General features: G+C 53.9%; 1 protein-coding gene across 3 annotated transcripts in view; it reads left to right on the top strand.

Annotated features, from left to right (window-relative positions):
- Positions 1–349: 349 nt before the first annotated feature.
- Positions 350–18,054, top strand: part of NTRK3 (neurotrophic receptor tyrosine kinase 3) — a 203,862-nt gene continuing 186,157 nt past the window's right edge. For all 3 annotated transcript variants that reach the window (XM_059482378.1, XM_059482380.1, XM_059482379.1), the window contains exon 1: positions 350–597. In XM_059482378.1, coding sequence (XP_059338361.1) covers positions 350–597 — 248 coding nt within the window. The remainder of the gene's footprint in view (positions 598–18,054) is intronic.

The raw sequence follows: 18,054 nt of genomic DNA, 5'->3' as shown, positions 1-18,054 counted from the left end.
CCCTCCCATCCCTCCCTCCCCAGCCTCCCGTTGCGATCCTCCGGAGCGGCTGCGGGAGCGGCGGGCGGCCGGGCCGGCATGCATCCATCCCCGCCCGCGGCCGCGGCCGCTGCCCTAGCGGGAATTACAGCCTCTCCCAGCCAGCTGCCAGCATGATTTCATCTGCTGGAGGATTTTTGCAGCTGATCGCTTGAGGTTTTGTTGTTGTTGTTTTTTTTTTTTTGTTGTTGTTTTTTTTTTTTTTTTTTCCCTCCCTTCTGTCTTTGTTTCCTTCCCCCTTTTCCCCCCCTTCCCCTCCCTCCATCCCCCCTTTCCTCCTCCTCCTCTTTTTTAGAAGCAGCAGTCGGAGATGGATGTCTCTCTTTGCCCTACCAAGTGCACTTTCTGGAGGGTTTTTTTGCTCTGGAGCATTTGGGGAGACTATCTGCTTTCGGTGCTGGCTTGCCCTGCTAATTGTCTTTGCAGCAAGACAGACATCAATTGCAAGAAGCCGGATGATGGGAACCTCTTCCCTCTCTTGGAAGGGCAGGATTCAGGCAGCAGCAATGGCAACACGAGCATCAATATCACGGACATCTCAAGGAACATCACTTCCATGTAAGTGGGGGTCCCCCAGGGCTCCCCCTCCCCGGCAGGGCGCGGGCTGCGCTGCCCGTGCGGGGCTCAGGTGCCCCCGGCATCGCTGCGCTGCCTGGGCTCGGCTCCCCGGGCGCAGCATGCAGATCTGCCTTCTCCCTTACCCCATCCCCCTCAAAAAAAAAGACCATCATAAAAAGCCCAGCAACAGTTTGGCCAAGGCTTAAGAGGAATAAAGTAAATGAGATCTGATTCCTTAGCAGGAGAGAGAGCAGCAGGCAAAGATGCTAAAGCTGCTGCTTCCTTTAACTGTTTGCTTCTGCAAGGGGAACGCGGACGCCACAGACACACGCCGCCGCTTATTCACCCGAATTGGGCGAGAAAAGCAAGTTCTGAACTGCTTTTTCTTTCTTCAGACTTTGCATCCAGTGAAAATGTCATTATTTTTTACATCCCCACATCAGAAAATTCTCCCTTCCCTGCCCTGGCTGAGTGTATCAGGGGATCTGCGGTTTTGCATTTTTAAGAGGAGAAAAAAAAAAAAAATAGAACAGTGAGATGTTCCTTAAGTAGCTTATTTAATTCATATTGTTGCAATTTTGTAACTCGTCGTGGTGCCGCGATAGGATTTGTGTGTTTTAGGTTCGGGGTGGTGGCAGCGGTGGGGAGAAGCATCGGAGCAGCGAGATATTTTTAGTTGAGCACTTTGCGTTTGTTTGCATGCTTGTTTATCTGGAAAATCAACTTGAAGTTGCATTATCCTTGTTTGGAGAGGCAGTTAGCAAAGCCCATGTTAATCTCATCAGTGTGGAGTCGAGAAAGGAATATATTTCCCTCTTCTGAATCCATCATGCTCTTGGTGTGTGTGTGTGTGAAAAAAAAATTCCTCATTGCTTCCAATCTCTGCTCTTTATTTTCCAGTACATTTTTGGGTGAGATGAACTCTGAGCCATTTCATTATTCTAATGCTAATTGAAATGTGAGCATTTAGGGAAATGTAGCCCCCAGAGCAAGTTGCCAGTGGGAGTTGAGCAGGGAAGAGGTGGAATCCTTTATTCTGGCAGTGAAATGCAGCAAGGTTTGAAATGAGTAATGGAGGGTTATTTATTTAATTTTTTCACCTCGGTGGCATGGTTGCACGGAGGGAGAGGGCTTTGGGTCTCTTCCTGAAGCTGTTTTATTTGGTCACAGTGCAATTGCAGCAGAGCCATGGAGTAATTGCAGTGCCTCTCTCGCAGCTCTGCTCATCACCTTTGCTGGGTAAAGATGACGGGAGCTGCTTTCCCTGTTTGCTTACGGGTCCATGAGATACCCAGGCAGGTTTTCAGCAGGTCGCTGGACCCTGAATCCACAGCCCTGCCTTCCCCCTTCCCAGCAAACCTCCATAAAAACAGCAGGAATGGGGAGAGTAGATGGGGGGAGCTAATGTAGCACTCCCCTCCCAATTGCCCCATATTTATCCTGCGCCGTGGTGCTGGAGTGTTTTCCCCGCGATGCTGGAGGGATGAGGGTGATGCTGGGCAAGTCGGAGAAACTCGTGTTTTTCCCCTGTGCTCGCTGTTTGTTGTGGTTTAGTTTTAACCCTTTGGGGGCCGGGGAGCAGCAGGAAAGGCAGGGAAGGGTTTGGGAGCCACCAGCGTGAGCAACTGTGCGTTGTCAGATTGCACAGACATCTGAACTGCTGGGAGAGGTAGTATTACACCAGTGCATTGTGCCCAGAAAATGTCTTTGCTGCTTTGAAAATGAAAAATGCTGATAAGCAGTCTGTAAAAAGGAGTGGGGGGGAAAAAAAAAAAAGGGACAACTCCAGAAACAGATATTGGGTATTTTTTCTTTTGGAAAGGAGCTTCTCCTAAGTTGGGGAAGGAGAAGAAGGTGCCAGTTTTTGCTGGAATTCATATGTCTCTCTGCTTCACAGTGAGCAAAGCACATTCCTCCACCCCCTGCATCGCTGCTGGACCCGTGCTTCCCTTTTTGGGCTTGGGAGGGCTGGAGCACAGGGCTGGGGTGAACCCCAAAATGCTCTCAGGGGCTGAGACTGTGCACAGATGAAAACTTTCCACAGGGGTCTGTGCTTACTGGGGAGGCAGTGGTGGTTTATAGGGGATACTTATGGGAGCAGAGAGTTGATTTATGTGGCAGGGATGGTTCCCAGCAAAGGGGTCACTGCTGGGAGCCGGACTTGAACCATGTTCATGCTCTTGTGTGGAAGGCAGCAGGTCCTGCACCCTTTCAGGCTGATGTCAGGCCTCTCCTTGCCAGCCCTGACATCATCATGGGTGTTGGGGTGAGGGTGCCTGGAAGCCCAGCCTGGTCATGGCTGAATCATTGCTGGCATGTGAGGCTGATTCAGCTGGGCAAGGAGCAGTGTTTTCCCCCTGCTTGCCATGCTCATGGGGATCTTGGCCTCTTTAGGCAGCTTGTGGGCAGCCAGGGGGCAAAAGCACCTCCTCCCCCTGGCCTGGGGGTGAGCAGGGGAGGCTCAGTCCTGTCCCAGTGGCCGAGGGGTGCAGTGACCCAGCTGGAACCTCCCCCCAGGCCCGGGGAAGGTGGTGGTCGCTGCTCGATCTTGAGACTGGTGAAAAAGCAAATGGAGTGTGGGGTGGTGGAACAACCCTGCGACCAGGCAGAGCCTTATTCACATCCCAAAGAGAGCTCAGCTTCCAAATCAGGGCTTGAGTGTTGCTGATGATAGACTGCCAGAGCCCACTCAGAGAGCTGGTTAAAAAAACAATATAGCCATCTTGGAGGGCTTGTCCATGCTACCCCCTCAAGGGAGGGCAAGACCCCTCCATGCCATCCCATCCCAACCCAGCACTGGGTTGAACCATCAGGAGTTTTGGGTTTATATCACTTATCTCAGGGGCTGATGAGACCCTGTGAGGTGAGGACAACAGAAGAGGAGCAGGGGACAACAACCAGGCTGTAGTGCTGCCCAAGGAGGATGGTGGGGCAGGCCATCCCTGTGGGTTCCTCAGTGTGGTTGGTACCCCACCATCCTGTTGCACCTTTCAAAGGAATGGCTTTTGCTTCAATTGCTGGTGCTTCTAGCTTCCTTTTGGTAAAAGTCAGGGCTGGGTGGCTCCTGCCCTAGCTGGGCTGAAGGGGACAGCAACACACAACCTTGCAAATCCAGGTGGTGCCAGGTCAGTGGTGAGGCAGGGGAAAGGCAGGAGGCTCCTGACCTGAGGAGGAGGTTGGGTTGGCTGATGTCCCTCTGCCCTTTCCCAGCATGCCCAGAAACTTACCTGATTTTGGGTAGCGTCCCTGGAGATGAGACCCTGCCCACAGACCCCTGTGAGAGCTGCCAGCAGCCCTGTCCAGCCAGAGAGCCAGCTTGGACCTGGCTGAGTTTGGAGTCAAGCTCTGTTCTTCCCCCTCCCAATTTCAGGAGAGGTCACCACAGGGTTGGGACACATCAATGCCATCACGTTTCCTGTACAACTGGGTGGCCTTTGCTGTGTCCCCAGCCTGGTGTGACTTACAGAGACGCTCACCCCTGTGACGTGGGGCTTTACTCATTGCAAGCTCAGATGCAGAACTTTGATCTCAGAGTTGCTGTGGCACAGAACCCCTTGGGCCCCCGTGTGTGTGTTTGTCACGGCAGGTCCCCAGCCCTGGCATTGTGGGGGTCTAGCAGGTGAGTCCCCAGCCCTGGCACTGTGGGGGTCTGGCAGGAAGGTCCCCAGCCCTGGCACGCACGGGACTGGAGGTTGTCAGGGTGCCAGGGGTGGCCAGGCTGGGGGTTCATCACCCCGCTGGCAGCGTGGGCAGCGCCTGCGTGCGCCGGCAGCGTGCGTGGGGAAGGACAGACGGAGGAGTTTGCCATCTGGGCCTCCCTACTCCTCAGCTGTTGCTATGGCACTGCGAAGATGCTGCTAGGCAGGCGGTGGTGGCCTGCGTGTGTCACCCCTGGGCTCCCTGGAGGTAGGGAGATGTCCCTGGTATAGGAAGCCTTGCTCTTTAGCCAGCCTTGCTGGGGAGAATGGGGGCTCTTCTGGTGAAATACACTCAATGTGTGGATAGTCAGGGTGGATCTGTGCAGCTCCTAGCTGCTTTCAACAAAGGTGAGATGAATTCAGAGCAACCCAAGAGGAGGTTGGGTTGCTCCACAGTGGGAGCAGGATTTTTGGGTCTCACTGGCTGGGCCAAGAGAAGCATCTTGCTCTCTCCATAGACAAGAAGAGAATCTTTATTCTTTGCTACTGGGCTGTCCCAGCAGCTCCGTGCCGGGGGTGGCAGTGCCACGTCAGCGCCGGGAGCTGCGGGGGGAGCGGCAGCGCAGCCCCCACTCGCTGGTGGGAGCTGGCAGCATGTGGAGAGGGGGAGAGAGAGAGAGGGGGGGTGCTTGGAGCAGCAGCACCCCTTCCCTGCTGCTGCACGGAGAGCTGAGGCACAGGGAAAGCTCCTCTGTGCCTGTGGCTGGGAAGGAGGCAAGAAAGAAAGGGAAGGCCTATTCCTGGAAGGGCTGGAGAGAGCAGGACTTGCTTTGGTGACCCAAACAGCCATGAGAAAGGCTCCTGTGGTGCTCAAATTATTGACTGCTCTGCTTCAGGCAGCAGGCACAAACTTTTCTCCTCTCTGTGAATCAGCCACGCTGTGCCCAGTGTGCCTCATGTACTACTACTCTCCAGAGATGAAGGGCTCTGCATTCCCAAAGCCTCCCATCTCTGGTCCCAGAGGCTTTGGCTGCTCCAGAGATGATCAAAAAGATCCTTAATTAAATCCATCTTAGATTTGCAAGGCTCTTGTTCATGCAGAGCATCTCTCCTGAAGGATGTCAGGATGGGGAAGGCGGGCACAGCACCAAGCTTTGAGGACAGAAAAGGGTGCAGAGCTATTTGAGACAAAGAGTTGGGCTGAGATATATGGTCTTGATGCTCTGGAGGTGAGTTAAGCCAGGAGCAGTGATCTGTGTCCTCCCCCTTTCCTGTGGCTGGCTCTTGGCTCCTTGCCCTGCTCTTCCTGTTGATCTGTCTGCTGACCAATCCTGGGGAGAGGCACTTTCCAGGCACAGGTGATGTCAGGTGTTTCTTCAGGAAGGAGACAGTGTTGGTGCCTGACAGCACTTCCCAGACTTCTTCTGAGCCAAACATGGGGCCTGAGCTGCTGGCCTGACAGGAGGAGCTGGTGGCCCAGATGGTTTCAGGGTGCATGTGATGTGTCCCAAGTCTTCATGTCCTGCAGGTTTTGGGGAGGTCTAAATTGGTTCTGACTGATGGTTTGTCTCCTTACATTGGAGAGGTGAGACAGAGGTGTTTCAGGTCTAGGACAGATGTTCAGGGAGGAAGAAGAGATTGAGGAAGGAGCTGCCTTGTTGTCCATGGAGGCTTTTGTAGAGCTCAGTCAGGGAAAGCTCTCTGGGTCTGCTTTGTGTTATTAGCTCACCCTTATGAAGCAAAACAATGTCATGTGCTTTGGCATGAGGCTGCTTGAGGTCTCCCACAGCCCTGTGACCAGCCATGCACCCAGTCATGTCAGTGAAGCTACAGAAGAGTCTCTGAGATGTCCCATGGGATCACCTTTGGGGAGCCCTGCAGGTAGATTGAGCTTGGCTTGTCCTGCTCGGTGAAGAGCCCCTGCTTGGTGTTGTCCTGGAGTTTATGGCTGGGTTTGGTGGATCCCATTTAGGGGGCTGCTGACAAGTGGGAAATAACCCAAGCCCTAAACCTGCCAGGCTTCCAAAGTGAGTGTTACCAGTGCTTGTAACTCTGAGTGTTACTGCCAGGCACTGTGGAACAGCAGGAGTTTGGTGTTTCCTGCAGATGGGGCTTCCACAGGTGCTGTCGGTGCTTTCTAAGCAGGTGTGTCTGACAGCAGCCTGTGGGCTCTGCTCTCCCCAGATCCTCTTGCTTTCCCCTCTGCACAGCAAAGCTGTTGTTGAGGGGGTGCTGTGGACGAGTTCCTTGCTCAGAGGCTGCACTTTGTGGTTGGGTATCACAGCACTCTGTGCCCACATGAGATGAGGACCAGCAGTTCACTCACCTCACGTGGTTCTCCAGGTTCCTGAGAGCCAGGCATGCAGCACCAGCACCGGGCTGTCCCCGTCCTCTCCCAAATCTCCGCACCGAGGCTGTTGGTGCCGGAGCGGTGACAAACGAGCATCCCCGTGGGTGTCCCACAGCGCCCGGCCTGCCCGCTGAGCCCCGCTGGGGCTGCCGGAGCCCGGCGCATCCCGGCGCATCCCGGCTCCTCCGCTCCGCTATTCCCGTCTGAAAGCGGCTGTGCCGCTAGAGGGCAAGCGGCAGCGGCAGACAGCCCGGCTCCGGGATGCGGGATGCCCGGCACAGCCGGCTCCGGGATGCGGGATGCGCGGCCGGCTCCGGGATGCGGGATGCGCGGCCGGCTCCGGGATGCGGGATGCCCGCCCGGCTCCGGGATGCGGGATGCCCGGCACAGCCGGCTCCGGGATGCCCGGCACAGCCGGCTCCGAGCCGCATCTTTGTGGGGGCTCGGGGTCACTCCCTGCTCGCTGTCACGCTGGAAAGCCTTTGCTCTGGGTGCCCGCGGTGCTGGACCCCTCTTGTGTCCAGCATCCCCATTCCTGTGTGGGCACCCGCTGGTGTTGGATGGTCCCCCAGGAGCTGAGTGGGCTGCTGGGTCGTGGCTTTCTGCTCTGTGCACTGGTGACTGCATCCCCACCTACCCACAGCTCTTCCAGCAGGATACAGCCCCAGCCTGTCTGTGAATTGAGGTGATTTGCAGCTTTTTGGATGGTATTGGCCCAGCCAAAGTAGGTGCAGTGTGAAGGTGTTGCTGGGCAATTATGACCTGCCCTCTGTGAGCAGCTTCTGGCTGTGATCCTGCCAGGAAGCCTCTGATGGGTCTGTCCTTTGTACTGATGAGGAAACTGAGGCATGGAGCAGTGGTGGAACTGGCCTGCAAGGAGCAGAGTGAGGATGGAGATCCTTTAGCCCAGCACTGGCCAGGGTTAGGGGGAGGCCAGGCATGGAGGGAGGGATAAACAAGGCTGTTCTATTGGTCCTGTTGTCTTTAGCAGACATGAGAGAGGCCCATGGAGAAATCCTGGGGGCACAGGTTGTGAGCTGTCTTTTAGGGCATCCAGAGGAGGTAAAATATTCTTTGCTCCTTTGATTAAACCTCTGCTGAACAGGCTGGATGGAGGTCAGGGAGCTGAAGAGATCACACATCCCTCTCCAAGGGAGGAAGGCTGAGAGCCTGGTGAGAGACAGAGCAAGGGTGAGTGAGGGCAGGAATCTGCCTTGACCCTGTAACATCCTCCATGGGCAGCTCCTGGGATTATCTCATTTTCCCTGGCAGCTGGGCCAAAGAGGGGCTGGTTATTTCCCTGCTGGCCATTGCCAAGGGCTGCCAGCATGGTGGAAGGGCTGTGACACCCTGTGGTCCTGCAAGGCAACAGCAAATGGACCCCCAGCATCGTGCCAGAGGCAATATTTGGGTGGAGGTGTGTTGGGGACTGGGTGATGGATCATGGGTCAGAGCCATGATACTGCTCCGGGCCTGGGCTTTGCTTCAGCTGAAGAAAGGGGGATTAAAATCTCTCTGGAATCCCCTTGGAACACTGCACTGGAATCAGTGCCCAGCTCAAAGGCAGCTCCACCAACCCTGCTGTGCTCTGTCCTTGGGTATCCCTATCCCACATGGTTTCCAGACCCCAAGGAACTGGGGAGCTTTCCCTGTTCCCCTCTGTGTGAGAGCTGGCTTGCCTGGAAGGGTGGCACCAGGAAAACATGTGCTGTATTTTTAGCTTGTTTTCATGGGCTGTAGCAGTTGAGGAGCTGAAGGAGAAGCCAGAGCCTTGTGTACAGCCAGCTTTCCTCCAGCTGCCCCCCAGTGTTTTGGTATGGTGGACAATGGAGCCTGGTAGTGGCTGTGCCCTTCCTGTACCTGCATGTGCCATCACTCCCAGCTTCAGTCTGCATAAATAAAAACTGCCTTTTTAATTAAAAACAAAATTCCCAGCAGTGGAGCAGAGAGGTCAGGAAGGATTCCCAAGGGAGTTTGACAGTACATGCACAAATCAGGGTGTTTATTCCTGACTCCTGTGCTTGTTGAAGTGACAGCTAAATGAGAAGGATGCAGGGAGAGGCTGAGCCCAAGTGCTGCCCCCATGCAGCCTCTTCTGCAGCTCCGTGCTGGGAAGGGCACAGGGCACTGGTGCCTTTGCTGGCTGCTCTGCATTGTCCCTGGGGGACTTAAAAGCGGGTAGGAGCAGATGTGAGCATGGTGTAGCCCCCATCCTCCTGGGTTCTGCAAGGCTGTCCCTTAACTAGTTCTCACCAGGAGGTTCCCACTAGGAAATGTTAATGTGGAAATGCTCAAACAGATGCTGGGAATCTGAGTGCTGCTGAGTGCATGCTCAGGGTTTTGGCAGGATAAATTAGGAATATGAACGCTCAGCTGAGCTGCAGAAATGCCAGGCTCTAACTCCTGACCCTGCCAGGACATGAAGCCACATGGGGGAGATCTCGGGTGCCTGCAGCTGCTGACTTTCCTTCTGCTCCTGGAGCAGCCCTGGCCTCATCCCCCATCCCAGCTCTCCATGGAAATGCTGTGCAGTGACCTGGGCTGGGAACAACGAGTCCTGGCTCTCCAGTCTGTGATCCAGCTGTGCAAGTGCTCCCTTGGGCTGCCTGCCCTCCTCCTGCCTGTTCCCAACCCAGGCAGGCAGGGCCAGCTTGGGCATCCCTTGCGTCTCTCCAGTACAGCTGGGATTGCCTGTGGGGAGCTCTGTGGCTGGGAAAATCTCTCTTGTCCCCAAAACTCTTTCCTCCAGGATGTGGATGGCTGTTCCTGGGGCAGTGAGGTGGATCCTGGCTTTGTATCATGCCTTGCCTCTGTTCTCCCAGCCAAAATTTTCTCAGGAAAAGTAAGGTGAAGGCCCCTGAGCCATTTGTGGAGCAAGCAAAGTTCAGTGGGACACAGGGTCAAGGATGCTGTGTGCTCCCAGCTGCCCTGCCTGTTGAGAGCATCCCTTCCTCCTGGGACTCTCTTTGTGCCCCATCAGTGGAGCTGAATCTTGCTGGGGACTATTTCCTCTTTTGAGCCTCACTTGGGCTCTGGACACATTGGTGTCTGGGAGGACAGGGCAGAGTGAATCAGCATCACCCTGGGAGTTGTTGTTCCCCTCATTTCAGGGCAGGTGCTGAAGGGTGTCCTGGGAGCATCAAAGCAAAGCCTGAGCCCAAGGAGGGTGGGCAGGGCACCCACATGGTGCAGGAATGGTGGCTGGGCAGGGAGGGACAACGAGGAGCTCTGCAGGGCTGGCACTGTGGGGGTTAATGGCAAGGTGCAGGATACAGCTGGAGCGGATTTGGGAGAGGCAGAGCCTAATGAGGCTGAAGAGGTATCAGGAGGAAGAGCTGAACTGTGGAGAGATGTGGGGGCTGTGAGGGAGGCAGGCAGCAGTCGCTGCTCCTGGCAAGGTGCTGTGTGTTGGTTTGGAGAAGAGGAGCTGGAGCAGGGATGCTCTCAGGTAAGGAACTGGGGTGGTTCTCTTTCCTGGCTCTGGGCAGCTGGGAGGGACGTGGGTGTCTGTAGCTGGCTGCTGGTGGCTGTGGGGATGTGTGCTGGTGTCTGTGCCCCCCATCACTTTGTGGGTTCATCCTCTGGCCCTTGGCTCCCTGCTTGTATCTGAGATCCCATCCCAGGGCCAAGAGGAGCCACTATGAGCCCCCCTACCTGGAAATCCTCCTCTCTGTGCCCTGCCCTGCCTGTGCTCCCCTCCAGGACTCGATGTGTCTGATCTCCCAGCCTGGTGTGCTGCCTTCCTTCCAAGGGGGATGGTGGTGGCACCCTCAGGCTCTGCCCCAAGCAGGGTGCCCTGCATGTTCTGGCCCCAAGGGAAGGATCCCTGCCTTCCAAAAGGCACAGGGAGCACAGATTTATTTATTTGGACACTTAATTAGCATCTTTAAATATTAAATAGTAAACAAACTGCGTCTAGTGGGATCAACGTTTACAAGCAGGGATTTTTTTATTTTTTTCCCTGCTCTCTGGGACATGCACTTGTTTTTTAAGTGTTTGGGGAGGAGCAGCTGTGTGTGGGCTCTGGTTGATGGGTGAGGGATGGACCCACAGTGCTGCTGTTGAAGGAGGGGGAGAAGACAGGCATGAAGGTGCAGGAGGGCTTGGGAAAAATGGGGCAGAGAAGCAGGGGTGTGTGCCTGGAGCACTGATGTTGGGGAATTGCAGAGCCAAGTGCTGGATGTTGGCATTTCCTGCAGGATGTGTCATTCCCTCCTGCCCAGGCACGTGGAAAGGGACAGGCAGGAGATGGAGGCTCCTGGCTCAGCAGAGCTAATTGCAATCAAAAGGTGGTGGTCCCTGCAAGGGGAGGTGGTTTGCAGCTGATCTGCATCCTATTATCTCTGCAAATGGAGGCCTGCCTGCTAGCAGATTACACTGGGGGTTATTTATTGGCAAAGCACTGTACAGTTTTAATTTTTCCTTTTTGCTTATTCAGGCTTTAGCTCCAGAGGAAAATAGCCTGGGGTGGCTTTGAAATGGATTCTCTCTGCCCCATTAACTTATTCAGTGAGTTTAATGGGCCTTTTTTTTTCTCTGAGCCTTGAAGCCATCATTAAAAGGCAGAGATTTATAAAAGCAAAGATACTCCTGAGCTTTAGTCAAACTTTGGGGGAGCGGGAGGGGGGCACTGGTGTTGCTGCTGTCTGTGGTTCTGGTGAGGATGTGAGGTGGGTGCTGCTGTTGTGCCTCTCTGGAAGTTTTACAGGGATGAGGGGACCAGCTTGTTTGGGATGTTGCCCATGGATCTCAGCTGAGGATCTGTGGGATCAGCTGGGCTGTGATGAGTCCTCACCTGCAAAGGATTGGGCATTATCTGGGCTCCTACATACTGGGACATTGCCTGGTGTGACCTGTCTGGGCTGCAAAGCTGCATCTCTCCAGGCTCAGAGAGAGGAACTTCTCTTGCTTTGTACAGGCTGCTCACAACTTTATTTTCATCTCTTTCATGCCATGCCAGGGCAGCGTTGATGCTTTCATGGGTGTCTATGGTCAGTGCTTGGAGCTGTTTATCTCCATCCCTCTCTCTGCCAGTGGCATGAGTCTCATTGCACCCCTAATTGCACCCCTGTGCTGAGCAGCCCAGTGCTGCAGGAGGTTGGGGTTTGCAGTCCTGCAGGGATTGCACTTGTTTAGTATGTGGCCTCCTGTATCTGTTAGAAAATAGGGGAGTGTCTGGAGAATGAGATGAAATGTCTGAGTGAACTCCCCCTTTTTTTGGCTCTTTGAGGATAAACCTCACCACTTCTTGTTTTGCAAGCCTCTTTTTGGGGAGTAAATGTAGGAGCATGCAAGGTATGGGCTGGATGTCACCTGGGGGCACTCTCCAGCTGGCATGGCTGGTGCTTTGGTCCCCAGGCCATGATGTGCTGCAAATGTCACTTCTGGAGGGGCAGCCTGTGTCCTGTACCAGTGGCAGGAAGGAGCTGGGGGCAGCAGCATGTGTGTCCTGGCTCATTCCTGGACACAAGGCTGAGCTGGCAGAGACCAGCCATGGTGTGCTCCAAAGTGGGGATGTCACAACATGGTGGAGTTGCTGTGCTGGGACAGCTTTTCCCATACATTTATTTCCTTTTCTTGCTTCGTGTGCAGTGTGAGCAGGCCAGGGTAACCCTTGTGTCTCTGCGCCCAGCGTGGCACCTGCCAACTCAGGGCAGCCAGGGCTGGGACATTTGTGGTAGCTGGAGACCCAAAAAACACTGCTACCCCTCACATTTTGTGCTGTCTGCTGAAGAGTGTGTCCCTCACCAGCCCTGCTGCAATCCCAGATGCTGTGGGACAGGGAAAGAACCTGCTAGCCCAAAGCGATGTGCTCAGGGTCATGTGTGGGGCTGACCCCAACCCCTGGCTCCTGCTGGGTGCCAGAAGCAGCTGGAAAATGGGACTGCAGAGTGGGTGATGTGACTCAGTGTGTCTGTGCTGGGGACCCTGGGCTGGCTCACTGTCCCCACCAAGGGCTGGAGGGACAGCAGACCATGACCCTGCGTGCTTGGCAGGGGGAGAAACCAGGGAGGGACTGTGGGGCCTGCCAGGAGGAAGGAGGGGCCCCCAACTCCAGGAGGAGATGTTTGAGGGTTTATTTGTAGCTTCTCTGGAAACACTGACCACCAAGGCTGCCCTTGGAACACTGCCCCGGGGCAGTGGTGGGACAAGGAGAGGCTGGAATGACCCAGAGGTTGTTGTGGCCAAGCAGAAGCAGCTGCAGCATGCAGCCATGCTGGGATAGGGATGGTTCCCCCTGATGTGGCCTGTCTGTGACCTCCAGAAGAAGGGGGGAGGCTCCTTGGGGATCCATCAGCTCCCACGTCCCTCCCTGGGTCACAGCGGTCAGGGCAAGGGGACGCTCATTTCCCAATAAAGCCCCATAAAATGCCCTTCTCTCCTGCCCCTGTAAATCCTTGCCTCCCCTGTGCTACCTGCTGTGTGAATTGCTGCTGACCCTGTAAATCACCCTCTGCTTTGCTCTGCCTCCCCCGAATCCAGCCCTTCCCTGTAAATCCTCTGTCCCCATGAGTTCCCCACTGCTGACCCCCCTTGCTCTGTGCTGTAAATCGTGGTGAGGCTGGGGCAGGGATGGGCTGATGGAGGGCAGCTGTCCCAGGATGGGTTAATCCCTCCCACCAGCTCCTTCAGGATCACTCACCAGTGGGAGCTGGTGGAGGACATTTTCCCTGCCTGCCTGTGGGGAAGGTCATCCTTGCTCTGCAAGCCGGGCTGGGCTCTCATCCTCAGCTGGGCTGCAGCCAGCTGGCTGTGAACTGCAGGGTGTTGGTGTCCCAGCCCTCAGCAGGGCTCCTGGGATAGGAGACATTTCTGAGATGTAAAAATAGCTGGGGTAAAGAGAAAATCTCCTTTTATCCCTTGAGTGCTTGCAGTCATGCCATAGCTTAGCTTCACTGTGCCCCTGTGTTAGTTCCCTTCACTGAAGGAGCTGTGGGCAGCAGAGGTCCCTTGTGCAAGGGACAATGGTTACCTGGGCTTCTGCTGGGTGCTGATGCCCTGTTTCTGAGTCTTGAGCTGCTGGCATGACCATGCTGTGTTTTTTTTATTCCTCTGAAACAGTACACGGGTGTGATGGTGTTCACAGGGATTCTTGGATAAGGGAAGAGACGAGGATCTGACTCCATGTTTCAGAAGGCTTGATTTATTATTCTGTGATATATATTACATTAAAACTATACTAAAAGAGTAGAATAAAAGGTTTCATCAGAAGGCTGGCTAAGAATAGAATAGCAAAGAAGGATAACAAAGGTTTGTGGCTCAGACAGAGTCCGAGCCAGCTGACTGTGATTGGCCATTAATTAGAAACAACCACATGAGACCAATCACAGACCCACCTGTTGCATTCCACAGCAGCAGATAACCATTGTTTACATTTTGTTCCTGAGGCCTCTCAGCTTCTCAGGAGGAAAAATCCTAAGGAAAGGATTTTTCATAAAAGATGCCTGTGACACACAGGAGCTGAGGCAAAAGGTCTGACAGAGACCTGACCTGGTGGAGGTGTGGGAAGCCAAACATGAGCTCAGTGCCATGACCTGGGTGTGCTGGGAGGTGTCAGTGTGTGTGGAAAGGCTGTGTCTGGAGCTCATGGCTTGTCCCTGGTACAGGCTGGAAGTTTCTGCTGCTCTGCTGGGGTGTCCCCAGGGTGTGCAGGCAGCTGGCACCCAGGCAGGTTTATTTGGTGTACAGATCACTGAGTCTCTCTAAACCCTGGTGAGCAGAAACTGGTGACACTCCAGCACAGCTCCTAAGGAGCAGGAGTGAGGGATGCCCTGGAATGCAGGGACAGCTCTGCCCTGCTCCCACAGAGGCCAGTGGATGCACAGTCAGAGCTGGGATGGGGTCACCCATGGGGTGTTTTGGGGTGGTGCTGTCTGCAAAGCTGCTGTGGGAACACAGGGCTTAGAGGGTTCTGCTTGGCTCACTGGGGAGGAAAACTCAGCAAGAGGTCTGAGTGCTTTGTGATGTGGCTTTCTGAGCACCTCAGTCCTCAAGGTGCAAGTGGGAACCTGGGGTGCCAGCCTAGAGCAGGAGTGCAGCCTTTCCTGACCCTTCTCTGCAAGTCCCAGGCCTGGAGGAGCTCCTCAGCTGCCTGAGAGTGGTTCAGGGTTTGGTTTACAGAACTGCTGGCCCTGACCCAGCATGGACTGGAATGGCACCGACCTGTGTCCCCTGGAATGGCACCGACCTGTGTCACTTGTGGCTCAACTCTCCCTGATCACCCTGAGTGTGGCTGCCAGAAAATTTGCAAGAAAAACATGGAGATGCTCAGGATGGCTGATTCAGGCATTAATATTAACTGTTGGTGAAGATCTGTGATGGACCTGGGCTTGACCCAGCTGGATGTTTCCTTTAGACCTTTCTCCTGCTGCCAAACATTTTTTTATTAGTTTTTTTCTCCAGTATCTGGTGTCTGAGCTGTGTATTAACACTGGGCTTATGATGCTGCTGTGCTCTGCCTTTGGGAGGAGGATGGAGGAGATGATGTGTTTGGTGGGAGCACAGGGATGCTAAACGGCAGTGGGAAAGGCAGGGGGCAGCGGAGGAGAGCAGAGGCAGATTTTCAAAATCCATATAAATAGCAAAAATAAATTTCCAGCAAACGCTTCCAGTCCTGCAGTATTAAGAAAGTGAAGCACTAGAGGATAAGGAAAGCATGAGCAATAACAGCAGGGATTTAGAAAGAATAAATCTTGCCAGACAAACCTGATTGCTTTTTCTTTTTGATGGAATCACGAAATTAGTGGCTGAGCAGAACGTGGAAATCCTAATATATTTGGATTTAGCAAAGCATTTGATATAGTGTCTCACCAAATCTTACTCTCAAAATTAGTTCAGTTTGCCTTGGACACTGCCAAATGGACTGAGAACTGGCTTAGGGCCCTAAACTCACAGTGATGGGCTGTGTTCGGGGAGGGGGGGGAGCTGTGGGAGCAGAGCTGCAACCTGGCTATTCTCACTGAAAAAAAAAAAGCAGCAAAGCAAAACAACAGAAATCCCCAACATAATAATAAAAAAGGTTCGAGGCACCTTATTATGGGAATATTGACAAATTGGAGAGAGCTCAGAAGCAAACAGAGCAGGGAAAAAGAGGCATCAGAGGGGTCAGATTACCCGTGGAGGGAGGCTGAGAAATCCCAGGGCTGGAGGCGTTTCAGGGAGGAGCAGGGGCTGGGATGGACATTTGGGTCCTGGCAGGGAGCAGGTGGGAGTCAGAGGGGCTGGGATGGACATTTGAGTCCTGGCAGGGAGCAGCACCTCAGCAGTGCCTTCGCCCCCGCACACAGAGGCTGCTGAGCTCCTATTTCACAGCCCTTTCCAGATATTATGGGATAAGCTGGGGAATATTCACTGTGACTGTCAGAAAGAACATCCCTGACCATGGAGGCTGGGCACGTTTCCTCAGGGAAAATCTCAACTCTTGGAACAGGGAGCACGAGGAGATGGCCCTGGGTGATTTGTGTCAGTAGATGGGGATTTTCTCCTGGATTGTGGGCTTGCATGGGAAGCTGAGGGTTGATTGTAACTGATGTGAGGTGCTACCTCCTAAGATATTTATCTGCACCTCACAGGTATTTCTTTATCATTGAGGAAAAGTCTGGGAAACTGCTGGTGGCAGCAGGAATGCAGATGTGTTCCCCAAGGGAGGATGGCCAAGCCCCTTCATGTTTAAAGCTTCTGGAAAGGTGATGACCCTCTGGTCACTTTGCAGAGGAAGGACAGGATAGCTTGATGCTGCTCACAGGATTTTGTGTGAGGAGCTGTCTGCAGAAACTGGGAAGGATGAGGTCTTCCAGGAGGGTCTGTCTGTCCAGCATGCTGAGCTTAGGAGTCCTTCAGCACTCAGCTGGGGCCTGGGAGGGATGCTGAGGGTGTGGAGGCTCTTGGCAAAGCTGCAGGGCTCCCACAAGGTGAGGAGACCCATGGCTGTCAGCAAAGGCTGGTTTGGATCATCTGGGTGCCACCGGGGCTATATAACCCCCACTGCCAGTGGGCTGGCTTGGTTGAGCCAGGCTTTTCTGCTTGCCTTTTAAAGCAAATCTGTGCCTTTTGATGCAGCTGCAAAGAAACTTTTGGTATGGAAAATGTAGCTTGCTGGAGGGAATGTTGCTCTGCATAGGGAACAGCCACCCTTGTGGGGCAGGGATTAGCTGGGATGAACCAGAGCTGGGGAGAAAGCCATGGAGCAGAGCTCCCATGAAGTGCTCCTAGAAGGTGGGGTGGCCTTGTGTTTGTGCCCTGGTATCCCTATGAGGGCACAGGGTTTTTCCAGCCCTGCGTGGTTCTCCAAGTGATATCCCCTGCTTTGCATTTCTCCCTGCCCAGAGCTGAGCCTGCTGGGATAGGGCTGAACCAGGCAAAGTTTGGGAGGTATTTTTAGCTGTTCTAATTGTGGCAAATAAATGCCATTCTTACTTGTTGGGATTGAGCTATGGCTAAATCACAACTAGTTCTAATGATGATAATTACCGGATTTCAATATTTATAGAAACGGGTGCTTCCTTCGTATTGGCAGATGCTGCTGTGCTCTCACCTTCACAGATCGAAACCCTGGCTCATTATTGCTGCACCTTTTTACTTACTTGCACATTTTTTAACCCACAGATGACAGCACATGAGAGATCTGAAAAGATGTGGGCCCAGTGCAAATGATCTTTGGGTAGAAGCTGTGGGATGAGTAGGGAGGCACCTCCTGAGGGCCTCGGGGTCGGGTTCTTGCTCTTGCGGAGCTCATGGGAGATGTTCTCAGGGCTGCAAGCTCACCTGGTTCTGCCAGGTTTAGCCCCCAAGGGGTGGCTGTGCATGTTTTTGCCTGTGTGAGAGCTGGGGATGCTGCTGGGCTTCCTGTGTGCCCCAGCATATGTACATGCTGTAACTGGGACAGAGCTGAGGTGAGGCTGCACACACAGCTCCAGTCCTGGGTGCTGGACTTGTAGGAACCCCTGGAAAAAGCTCTGGGAGGTTCCTGCCTGCAGCAGCAGCAGCTTCTGGATGTCTTGGTTTAACACCATCACTCTTGACTCTGGCACTGCCGAAGGGTGGGCACCTTTAGGAGCGTGTGGGTGCAGAGCTGTGCATTTGGGTGGCACATGGGCCATCCCCTAAGCCTGGGATGAAGGTGCAGATCCCTCTGGGCTGTGTCAAACCAGCCCTGCTGGGTGATTGCTGCCTGCAGATCCTCACTGGTATCCAGCCCCATACACCCATCAGGTCTGAGGCTCCCTCCTTGAGCAAGGTGTAGAAAAGATTCACTTATTCAATTTGCTATCTCTCCAGTGCCACATAAGCTGTATTGATAAATTAATCTTATATTGTTGTGACTAAACAGCCCTGCAATTTTTTACACTGTGCAGTCTAATCTGTCTTGACAGCTGTATCATTAGTTTATATTTGTTGTAATCTTATTCACTGTGCTGGCTGTGGGGAGTTTTTATTTGAGGTGCTGTGCTGCTCTGCAGGCAGTGGGCA

The sequence above is a fragment of the Ammospiza nelsoni genome, chromosome 14, assembly GCF_027579445.1.
Source record: "Ammospiza nelsoni isolate bAmmNel1 chromosome 14, bAmmNel1.pri, whole genome shotgun sequence".
Taxonomy (NCBI): Eukaryota; Metazoa; Chordata; class Aves; order Passeriformes; family Passerellidae; genus Ammospiza; species Ammospiza nelsoni.
Note: the sequence above shows the minus strand (reverse complement) of the source record. Positions and strands in the feature narration are given on the sequence as shown.